The 12,034-nt window shown below is 49.5% G+C and overlaps 1 protein-coding gene across 1 annotated transcript in view; it reads left to right on the top strand.

The window, feature by feature from the left end:
* Window positions 1–12,034, top strand: part of Rassf5 (Ras association domain family member 5) — a 59,060-nt gene that overhangs the window by 21,498 nt on the left and 25,528 nt on the right. Inside the window, exon 2 of the mRNA XM_051203967.1 lies at window positions 4,212–4,333. Within this exon, the coding sequence (XP_051059924.1) occupies window positions 4,212–4,333 (122 nt within the window). The remainder of the gene's footprint in view (window positions 1–4,211; window positions 4,334–12,034) is intronic.

The following is a 12,034-nucleotide window of genomic DNA, read 5'->3' as shown; positions in this document are numbered from 1 at the left end:
AGCTGTCATAGCTGGTTCAGCCCAGAGGCTCCAACACAAGGAAACCGCGCAAGACTGGAAAAGGGTTGTCTGAAAGGCCCAGATAGCCACCCCGACTTGTTTTAAGAACTAGGTCAACCCTCACTCCCTTGAGATCTTCTGTGAACTGCAGTTGCCAGTGCCCATTATCTCTTTAGATATCCAAGTAGAGCCTGATCCAGTATCGAGTGGGAAATAAGAATCTGGGAAAAGATAGGCTGATGGAGGTTTATTAGGGGAGAAATCACCGGAAACAGATGACCATAGCAGATTCCAGTTCCAAGGATGCCTCCAGATGCTCTCTGCCTCCGACCAGGAAGTAAGAGAGCAAGCTGGGGTCCAGGACCCCAGACCTAGTCCCCCAGGTCATGCCAGCACCTGTCTCCCCCCTCCCCTGCCCCAATGGGCGTGGTCAGCACAACAGGTGCGGGAGGGGTGGATATCTCACTACAGTACAGTATTTGAAAACTAAATGTTCCTTGAATGTCTGTCCAGAAAGTAGCTGGCAGAATGTTGGTAAGGCTGGATTGCCCACCCATAGTTTGGTAGGGTGAAAAGGAAGTCCACAGCAAAAGAGGAAAGAGGATCGGGGGAGGGACTGTGAGCCCGGGGCTTCCAGGTTCGGGACCAGTTCCAGACATTAGAACTCCATCTAACCCTCCGGGTGGCTCCGTGAACGCCTGCTGGGATTGATGGACAGGCTGGGATTGATGGACAGGCACCATCACCCAGCTAGCAGAGGAGAGACTAGTGGCCAGGCCATCCATAGAGTCTCTTCTGTCCCCACAGTACAAGCCAGGTAGCGCTTGTCCTGAGAAAGCAGAGAGGGAGGTAGGGGGCAGTGTGGTTCACCTTGCAGAAGGCTGAGGATGCCTGAATGTTAGCAGTGGCTCAGCGCTGACTTGCACGGGGCCAGTGGGGAGGGGGGTCCTGTGACCTTGGGGGCCTGCCTGTCCCTCCCTCATGCCATGTCTCTGTCTGGGCAGGAGGATCTGAGGGCTAAAGAGGGAATGCTGTGTTGCCTTGGTATCTTGTATACAGCTCCTTTGTGAAAGGAATTCTTCTCGATGCAACACATCTAACTCAGAAAAATGACCCACTGGGGTTTCATCATTACACAGAAGAATGTGTGTAAGCCTTGCGTGTGTGAACGCTTTGCTTATTTGTATTTGAGGACTGGGGTGGGGCACAAACTACCTTTGGCAGCCATGGGGATTAAGAGGACATTTGGCAGCTCCTGCATTTTGGGAAAATTGTCTCCCAGCATGCAGTTCCCACTTCTGGTTTCCCCTCCTCTAGGCTCAGTTAGTAGATGGAATGCTATTGCTACACACAGGTTGTCATGGCATCTGAGCCTGACTATTGTTTGAGATGGTAACCTGTGGGTCAAAGCTAAGAGCAGGGCCACTGCATTCGGGGTAAGTAGGTAGCTCCAGCCACAGTGCAGCCCTCCACAGCCCCTGGACTCCCAGTACACTGCTGATTTCTGGAGCTGGTATCCATGGAAACCTCCATCTGTTTGGACTTAAGTGTCTGTTTTCCAGTGTGGCTTGGGGTCTGTATCAGGGTTGATCTGTACTTTCTGCCAAAAGGCCTAACTCCCAGGACCTCCGGATGGGGCCCTCTGTGGAAACAGGGCCATTGTAGATATAATTAGTCAAGATGAGGTCCTCCTGGAGTAGGGTGGGTACTGAGGGCCAGCAGCAAGTAGGCCCCTGATTCAGTCTGACCAGGATTCTTTTAAGGAAGACAAACTCAAGGAGCAGGTTCTGAGAAGATGCACTTTGAAGGGGCACAGATAGAAGCCACCAAATGTACAACTGTCCCTAGAACCCCAGAAGCTTAGAAAGGGCTAAAAAAATTGCTGGTCAGACTTCAGAGGGGACAAGCCCCTGCGAACTATTGAGGACGCCATCACCTCCTGTTGTAGGCGGTGAGGTAAGAGAAAACCTTGTGTCCAGGCTCTTCCTTCTACTGCCTGGGTTCTGAGAACAGCACTCAGGTCGTCAAGCAAATGCTTTCTGCCCACTGAGCCATTTCACTAGCCACGGGGACTACCATTTTATAGATGGCGATACCAATGTCAAGAAATTCCAGAAATGGGGCTGGAGAGGTGGCTCAGCAGTTAAGAGCATTGTCTGCTCTTCCAGAGGACCCAGGTTCAATTCCTAGCATCCACAGGATAGCTCAGAATTAACTGTAACTCCAGTTCCAGGGGCTCTTATGCCTTCATACCGATGTACATAAAATAAAGTTAAATTAATTATTTTTTAAAAGTTAGAAAAACAAAAGAGAAGACAGGCCAGAAATACCAACACATCTGTGTTTATTGCGGCTCTGTTCACAGTAGCCCGGTAACGGGATGCACCAGATGCTCATCAACATCTGCACACAAGGGGGTTTATTCAGCTTTAAGGAAGAACAGAATGATGCCATAAGTAAATGAACGGAAGCTGGGCAATGGCGACAGGCCTTTAATCCCAGCACTTGGGAGGCAGAGGCAGGCGGATCTCAGTCCTGAATTCGAGGCCAGCTAGGTCTACAGTGCGAGTTCCAGGACTGCCAGGGCTACACAGACAAACCCTGTCTGGAAAAACCTCAAAAGCCCACCCCCAGTGACACACCTCCTCCAACAAGGCCACACCTCCTAATCCTGCCAAATAGTCCACCAACTGGGGGCTGAGCAAGCAAATGTGTGAGTCAGTGGAGGCCATTCCCATTCATACTGGCAGGTAGCAAGCTAGAAGGCAGCGCTCCTCCACGCCTTCTGCTTCCAGCTTCCTGCTCTGATTTAAGCTGCAAACTTTTGATGTTGGTGTTTAATCGCATTAGTGAAAATGAAACGAGGATGACTCGGGCCTAAAGAGGGGGCTGCTGGGGCTTTACCTCATGGCCCGAAGAATATGAACACGACCTCTGCCACCCCAGGAAGGCGGATGGAAAGTTAGACCACAGAGGGAGGAGGATGGAGAGTTCTGGAATCTCTGTGTCTGTCGGGGTCTCTGATGGAGCATTGGTGCCTGGGGGCTCATTTGGGAAGACTCAAGGAGGCAGCTGTGATTCCCATTCAGGAACTCCACAGCCGAGTGGGAAGAAACCAGTTGCCTCAGGACCCCGAGACAGGGTAAACTGCTTGGCACCTTAGAGAAAAAAGAGACCAAATGTGACAAGTTTTGAAGCTTGTTAGCGGGAAGGGCTTCTCAAGGTGCCTGAGCCACTGTCAACCAAGAGTGGTCTTCTGACTTCCAAATTAACCATGCGAGCCCAGGCATTGAGGTCCCTGTCAGCTGCTCTGGCTCACCTCAGACAGAGTCAGGGAAGCCAGTCCATGGGAGCCTGCGCTCTGACTGAGCTGTGGTACCTCCGGGACAAGGGGCCACAGCTGACCCAGCAGCCACCTGGCATTCATTCCTTCCGTTTCTACCCTTCCTCCCCCAGCCCCTCCCCGCTGTCCTTTCCCCCTCCTATCTCCTGGCTGAGTCTTTTTGCCTCCTGGCCCCTTTGACTTCCCTTGTGCCAAGGAGGCTCCAGACGAAGGCCCTGAGAAACAGCAGCCTGTGCTCGCTCACTCTGAGCACATTCTATGCTCAGGCACCTCTCCCTCGGTGTCTGGGAGTTGCCTGGCTTTAAGGAAGTCCATAGGTCGAAGTGTAAAGCCTCCCCTTCCACGGCAGAGGACCGCCTCTGGAGTGTGCTTTTCTCCCAGTGCGGGATATCGTCAGCAGACTATTCTAATGGGCTTAAGAGAGAGAACCACCCAAGCATTGCTGGTCTGGACAGGGCTAGAGAGAGATGCTTGTGATGATTCTGCCTTTGGAAGGCTTTTAATTCTTCCCGACATAACCTTCTTACGCCTGTGTAAACATCTTGACATCGCAGGCTGGGTGATAAACCTATGTTTTGTATACCGACCCTCCCCAGGATACGTGGCCTCTGGTTAGCCATATGAATCGGTAGAATAACTGCGGGAATCATTGAAGCCTCCGGGTCACACCAGGTAGTGCGGTTTGCACTGGGGTGAAGGGCTTGCTGCCACTCTCTGCTGTGGCACAGAGCTCAGGCATCACCCTGCTTCTCTGTTACACTAGTCTTCCCATCAGAGCTGAGTACAGCCTCTGATTCCCCTGGGAGGAGTGTGACTCCCATCTACTGATGTCCACCTGACCCCTGGTCCCTTTGGTTCTCTCCTCTAGACTGTAAATTCACCTGCCACCCCGAGTGCCGCAGCCTGATCCGGCTGGACTGCAGACAGAAAGAGGGCCCTGCCCTGGATAGACGCTCTCCAGAAAGCACCCTTACCCCGACCTTCAACCAGGTAAGCAGGGGAGCCCGCAGGCGAGGCTGGAGAGCAGCCCCTGTGGGGGGGGGGGCATCATTCCATAGATACAGGCCGTTCTCTGTCTAGAAGGAATCTCAGACAACCCTTCCATGGTGGTCTGGGGAAAGAGATGGGGGGGGGGGAACTCTGCCATGTAGCTTTCTCCGTGCAGTTTGTTTGGCCCAGGGCTCTGATCCAGGTACAGGTGTAGGTGGAAGCCAGGTGAGTACTAGAGAAGTTTCTAGAAGGCCTGATGGGCCTGAAGCTCCACACTCCATCTTGCCTTTAGATCATAGATCCTTCCAGACTTCTCAGACCAGCCTTCAAAGGGGTTGGGCAAGTACTCTTTCTCGGCCAGAAGCAACGGGAGTGTGGCGTCCTCAGCAGCTCAGGATTCTGAGTTTTGCAAAGCAGACGGATAGCAGTGCATCTGAACCGTGATGGTTAGGGTTTGGGTGCAGACAGAGGACAGTGTGCATTGATTACTGTGCTAAACATTTATGGATTATATAACATGTACCAAGTGCTGCTAAGGGTGGGCGTGATAAATGTTGACATCAAAGGGTCCACAGAGAGCTTACATTCTGCTTGGGGGTTGTAATAGGACTGACTGGTATATGCTGGGACATGTCTGTAGTATCAGACTGGTGTTTTGTGCACATAGTGTAATTGTTTCTGCTAAGAGAAAATAAAATCAAGGAAGGCTTTCCCAAGGAGGTGACACCTGACATGGGCCTTTCCCTGCAGGCTGAGGAAGTAAAGTGTGTCCTAGGATATTACCCATTTATTACTTTAACAAGGGTGTAAGTGCCCAGTGTATCCCAGGCCCAGGAACATGGGGGACTTGGTGATACAGTTAAGAAAAATGGCTCTTTCCTGTCCTGTGCTTACAGCAAGGTAAGGAAGGGACAAACTCCCACCCTGAAGAGGGAAAAATACCCAGGCATAATGGAGGAGTCTAGCAGCCCCAAGTGCCCACAGCTTGCACGCATAATGCTCTGTGGGACTCCTTGCCCATTCCCAGTTCCCCTGCTGTCTCGATGTTTTCACCCATGGAAAAGCATTATTAGAACACAAGTGTGATACGTACTTTTGCAAGGACGATATCAAACTGATCCTAAATTGTGCACTGAAAACTTTGACACTCCTTCTTCAGTCTTTGGAATCATGGCTGCTCTAGAATAGCCCGCAACCAGGTCTCTGGGCACAGCCTGGCCCACACATGACTCGGGAAGCTCTGAGGAGCGATATTTCTGTCTTGTGTTTTTTCTGGTGCTGGCGGTGGAACCTGAACCCTGCTAGGCTGGTGCTTTGAGTGAGCTCTGCCCTAGGCATTCAGTTAATGAACATGCTCTTAAAAGATTGGGGGGGGGGATCAGAGAGCACACATTCCTGAAAGCATATTTAAACATCTTTCCAGTTTCTCTTTCTCTTTGGGGACTATCTGGTCTCTTTCTGCTCCCAACCCTACCCACAAACTCCATCCTGGAGCCCGGTTCCCCACAACTGGATCTGCTTCCTGGGGTCTCTCCATGCCGCCCTTAGAACAGCAGGCTGCAGAAGGAGCTGATTTGCCCCCTCCCCCAAGGCATCTGGCCATATCTAGAGTTGGTTTGGGTTGTCAGCTGGGTGGGTGCTCCTGGGAGCCAGCTGAGCACTCTGCGTATTGCTGTTTGACCCCCAGTTGGTCACAAATGTCAGCCACGCTGAGGTGGTGAAGCCTCTAGGCTGCGGGCCCACACCCAGGGATGCAGATAGAGCCTGGGAAGGGCACAGGTTTGTCACACACAGTCTCCTTAGAGCGATGGCCAGGAGGGATGCTTTCCAGCGGCACATCAGACAACAGAGCTCTGTCCTCCTTGCCTCCTCACAGGAAGAGGGGTCCGAGAGCCCTCTGGCTAACTGAATCAGAGCTGTCTATCACAGAAACAGGCCTGTAACATCACAGAGCTATAAGAAAGCCCCACACGGTGCTAGTGGCCCCGGGCAGCTTGTGTGGGTCCAGGTTGCTGGAGTGTTGTGGCCTGTGCCTCGGACAGGCTTAATCCTAGTAGCTTTCAGTAGAGTACCCCCCCCCAATGTGGGGAAAGCCAGGCTCTGATCCAGGTGCCCCCACCCCAACACACACCAAGCAGCCCGTTCATGCTGATTTCTGGGCTTGGATTCTGTTACATGTGAAGATGGCATGGCTTTCCTTCACCCGGCTGTTGTTAACCTGGCTGAACTAACCCCTTGCCGTCTTCCTGGGGATGTATTGCGGCAGAGGCTTAGGCCTGGGCTCCACTAGGTGTGAGGGCCCATGTCTATTGTGAGGTCTCATCCTGGTGACACTCCCCTTTTTGCTTCTAAGGGAAAGTAGATTTTTCAACAGCGGGACAGGAGCAGTCTCATATGAATGTGCATGTATCCTCTTTGTACGTACGTGTGTGTGTGTGTGTGTGTGTGTGTGTGTGTGTGTGTGTGTGTGTGTGTGTGTGTGGCACTGGGGATCGAACCTGGAGCCTTGTGCACTCACACGAGGCATTCACAATCCACCACTGAGCTGCAACTCCAGGCCCTTCATGCATTTTTCAAAAATAAGACGGAGCTCATCCTAAAGATAGGATTTGGCCTTTACCTCCCTGAAAACAGTAATGGCCAATTTCTGGCTGTCTCAGCAGAGGAAGGAAGAAAAGAAGGCAGATGTGGGAAAGAGCCTGGGCTGCAAACTGGGTCCCATCCCCGAGGAAGGCACTGATAGCTGGCTGCTTTTGCTAGCCAGAAGATCAGTGGTTTCACACCCTTCCTCAGCGATCCTGAAGCCTGATGATGCTTTTCCCTTGGGTGTACCCTTCGTGGGTTCAGACACGCCTCCTGCAGGCCTGCCCGGGTCCTGGCTCCAGCTTCGGCCTGTTTGCCAGAGAATGCCATGCCAGTTGTTAGTTGAGGGGTCAGGACAAATAGCTGGAACAACTGTGGTTGTTTCATTTGGGGGCATCCTGGGGCGTTTTATATATTTCCGGTGGCTTTAAGGGTGCTCTTATTATGTCACTCAGAGATGAAAGCCCTCAGTGGCTTCCCAGCGAAGGAGCCCATCGTCTCCGTTGCTTCTGTGAAAGCCCGGGCTCGAGAAGATGCTGCGTTTAGCTTACCCTCTGATTTTTATTCTACTGTGCTCTCCAGGACCAGACAGCTCTGGCCCTCTGGCTGTTGACACACTTTTCTTGAGCGTGGAACATGCAGATTCCATTCCCCAGGGCTGGTATTTTCCTCTACCCAGTAGACTTCGGAGTCTCCCCCCGCCACACCCACCCCGCCAAGGCCAACCCCTCCCGTGCCAGTTCCCAGCATTCTCTCGGCATGATCATGCTTGGGATCATCCTGGCCTTATTCCACACGACTTCTATTTCATTTCTCTTTACATACAAGCATGTTAAGCATTTATTCATATCGTTTGCGGGGAGAGGGGCATGTGTACATTGAAGGTATGTATGTGCACACATAGAGCCCAGAGATCAACTTTGGGTGTTGTTTTCGGCTGTCCCTTTGTGTTTTGAGACCATCTTTCCCTGGAACCTGAGGCTCGCGGATTACTCGAGGCTGGCAGTGAGATCCAGGGCTCCACATCTCAAGTGCCGTCGTCACGAGCCTGTGCACAGCACCCAGCTTTTTATGTGGTTTTTGGGATCAACCCTTTGGAGTGGGTGAAAGTTCACTCACTCATCTGACAATCAAATGTCAGATGCCCCAAGAGGGGGGACAGATCACTTCCTTCTGAGACCTGCTGTCCTAGAGGAACAGAAGCCACATTCAGGTCCCCTCATGTTCGTGTGGCAAGCGCCACTGTTGAGTGCATACCCACCCCAAGGGTTCATCTTATTGATCCTGAGGTCTCAGTCATCTTGCCTCTGAGTAGGTGACCCTGTCCCCATCACCCAACAGACAAAAGACTTTCATAGCTCCAGAGTGGATGGGCCTGGCCTTTCAACACAGCAGGTCTATTTCCTTCCTATCTGCATTCCCACCCCAAACCCTGACGGTCACCCCCCTCAGTTAAGCCCCATAGCAGCTTAGAACTGGATCGCCCGGCTCCTGGCCTTGAACTACCTCCCACAGCACGCTGACTCTGGTCCAGGCCTTCCCTTTCCAGGAAGTACCACTGTCTGTGTTGAACCCAGAACCACCACACGGGGGAGCCAGAGAGGTGAAGAAGAGAGTCTGAAGTATCTAAGGCTATTTTTTGCTTTATTTGGTTTTTTTTTTCCTTTTTTTTTTTTTTTTCAGAATGTGAAAATGTATTACTATGTTTTTCAAGTTGTTTTACGTTTTAGGCTTTTTATATAACCTATTTTAAGTACATTCTTTGCCCTCCTCCAAGCTTAACAAGGGCATGTACCGCTCGCTCCCTTACAAAGATTCCTAGTGGATTTGCTCATTTCAGCTGAGGGTTGCATATTCCTGGTGTGTGACATGGCGCTGGTGATGGGCCTAGGGCCTTCAGCATGCTAGACAAGGGTTCTGTCACTGAGCTACTTGCCCAGCCCTTGATTTGTTTGTTTGTGAGAAAAGGTCTCAATTTGGAGTCCCATTGACCTGGAATTCTTAACCCTCCTGCCTCAGCCTCCAGAGTCCTGGAATTAAGCTGCTTTACCCAGTTATACGACCCAATGTGTAGTTCCATTGGTGTGTACAGTTTTAGTATTATTACGTTCTTATAATTGACCCCCTTACCACTGGGAAGTAGTTGCCTTTATTCCATGACATTCCATGAACTGATATTAGCATAGTTGCTGATTTTTTTTTTCTTTGTGGTGCTGGGAATGCTGGGAATTGAACTTAGAGCCTCACACATAGTAAGCAAAGTACTTTACCGCTGAGCTAATATTCCCAGCCTTGTACTTTCTTTGAATTACTATAAGCTTACTATATCTTTTTCCTTTATTTTATTTTATTTTTTTTAGCTATTTACTTTTTGTGCATGTGTAGTTGCTCGCGTGTGTCTGTGAGGTTTGTTGTGCGTGTGGTACATGAGGTTGAGTGTCCGGGTCCACACTCATGTATGGAGGCCAGAGCAGGGTGTTAAGACAGCGCCTCTATCACGGTCTGCCTAGCCGGTGAGAGACCTTGTCTCCCTCTGAACCTGAAGTTAGCCAGGTACGCTGGGGTGGCTGGCCAAGCAGTTCTCGGGATCTGCCTGTCTCCACCCTTTAATGCCGGCTTCCAGGTACGCACAGCACGTGCCTGGCTTTTTACATTCGTTCTGGGCATTCAGACTCCCTTCGTGCTTGTATGGTGTGTGTGCCTCCATGCGCTCCTTCAGCTCTCCTGTCCGAAAAAGTCTTTACCTCACCTTTGTTTTTCTGCTCGTCCCGGAGTTGGAAATCGTGACTTTAGCGACCCCATGCTACCGTTTCCTCTTGTGGGGTTCCCTAGTGTAAATCTTCCGGTCCCGGTGTCCAGGGATCTGAATACGACACATTCCCCTTCCCATGCTTTATTGTGGCTTGGTAATTTGAGTATGATGTGCCCTCTGTTGCTGTATGTTTTTTGCTCGAGCTTCATTCACTCACTTAACTGTGTGGGCTCATGTCTTCATCAAAATTGGGGAAATTGTAGGCATTATTTCTTCAGGCTTTTATGCACTTGGCTTCTTTTCTCTGGAGGATTCCAGTTACATACATACAATTTGGCTTTTGGGATTTGACCAACAGCTTACTGCTTTGTTCTTTTTTAGTTTTTTGTCTTGTTTATTTGTGTGTGTGTGTTTGGTTGGTTGGTTTTTGTTTTGTTTTTGTTTTTGTTTTTTAATGTCTGTTTCCTTGGGGTGGTCGCCACTGCCATAATCCTCAAGTTCACTAATAATATCTAACTTCCATTAACTCCAGTCAGCATTTCTTCATCCAAATCATTGTAAATTTCATTGCTATAGAAGTAAGAATTGGTATTTTTAGATATATTTCATGTCTCTATATAACTTTGGTATTTTTTTCTAATTCTGGCATTTAAGTTATAGATTTGTTTCAATTGATTGCATTTTCTCCTCATTAAGGATAGTACTTCCCTGTTTATTTTTATTTCTAGTATTTTTGTTTTTTGAGACAGTTTCTCTATCCTGGAACTCACTCTGTAGACCAGGCTGGCCTTGAGTGCACAAAGATCTATCTGCCTTTACCTCCCAAGTGCTGGGATTAAAGGTGTGAGCCATCATGTCCAGCTGTGTGTACCACCATACCTAGTCATTTTTAATTGAATGCTTGACACTTTAAATTTTGCTTTGTTGGGTGCTGATGTTTTCATAGTCCCACCCTCGACCTTAGCTATATATAATATTTTCACATTCCCATAAATATTTTTGAACTTTGCCCTGATACTGTGGACACCTGAAAATAGTTGAACTCTTTTGACTCTGGCTTTAAAATCCAGTAGATGGTGGGGAAGGGGGAAATAACCTAGTAGGTCAAGTGCTTGTCGGACAAGCATGGGAATCTGAATTTAAATTCTCAGAGGCCACGAAAAGATGGACATGGTAGTGTAATTCTGGTGCTCCCTTGAAGAGGTGGAGAATCCACATTCAGCAGTGGACATCAGAAAGACCCTGTCTCAAAGACACTGGGAGGTGAGGATGAGCACACACATGTGTAACTGTGGCATGTGCATTCACACAGCATACATGTCATACACACATGAACACGCAGGGAGAAATGGGTGGGGAATCCTGGTCCTCCATCTGACACCCGATCCTTGATGCTGCTCTCCAGTGCACTCTGATGCTGGAGGAAGCGATTCATCATGGGGTGAGTTAGTGTCCATAGTCCTAAAGCCTTGCTAACGTGGCTTAATAAATTACTGACCTGGCAATCACTTGACACAGATGGGACCTTCTGCCATCCTTTGTCTGCATAAGCAACTCACCACTGATACTTTATGAAAGTTGGCAAAGGCAGAGAGTAGGGTCCAAGATAAAATCCAGCCTCTTCTGGCAGACTTGGAAAATGAGGAGGCTACACTAGAGTCTACTCGCTGTCTCAGCAATTGTCCCCTTGGTTTCCACGTACCTAATTTAGTATCAGTTAAGGCCCCAACTCTTTCCAGAAGGATCCAGATGAGTGCCAGCCTATCCATGTGTGCCAAAGGAAAGCCAATTCCCTCTACCCTACTCTGTCTGCATTTGGCATACCCTGTGCCGTGGGTTCTTTGTCCATTCCCTACGATTTCCAGAACCAAAAAGTGCTACTTAATGTGGTGATATATTATTTATGATTTATTGAAGCTAGCCTGAGGATTCAGAAAGCAAAGTCAGGCAGTGGTGATACACACCTTTAATCCCAGCAGCCAGAAGCTAGGAGGTGGTGGTACACAGCTTTATTCCTAGGAGTCAGGATTAAGAAACAGACAGATCTCTGAGTTCAAGGCCACCCAGATCTACACAAGATTGATCCAGTCCTAAAGAGAAACAGCTCAGACAAAGATGATCTCAGCACCTAGGATCACATGCCTTTAATCACAGCACTAGAAGGGTATAAAAAAACAGGAACAGGGCCTTCAGTAGTCACTATCAGGCATTCATTCTCCAGCCACATTTAAGACAGGAAGACACTAAAGTCTCAGGATTCTCCAGCCATGCTGAGGAGAGGTTACAGTCTGAGGTTTGGTGGAGCCAGGATCGCCTTTCAGTCTGAGGTAGAGTAAGAGCTAGCGATCTTTTCTGATCTTCAGCTT

This window comes from Phodopus roborovskii, unplaced genomic scaffold (genome assembly GCF_943737965.1).
Source record: "Phodopus roborovskii unplaced genomic scaffold, PHOROB, whole genome shotgun sequence".
NCBI lineage: Eukaryota > Metazoa > Chordata > Mammalia > Rodentia > Cricetidae > Phodopus > Phodopus roborovskii.
The sequence above is the reverse complement of the archived record's forward strand: the minus strand, read 5'-3'. Positions and strand labels throughout refer to the sequence as shown.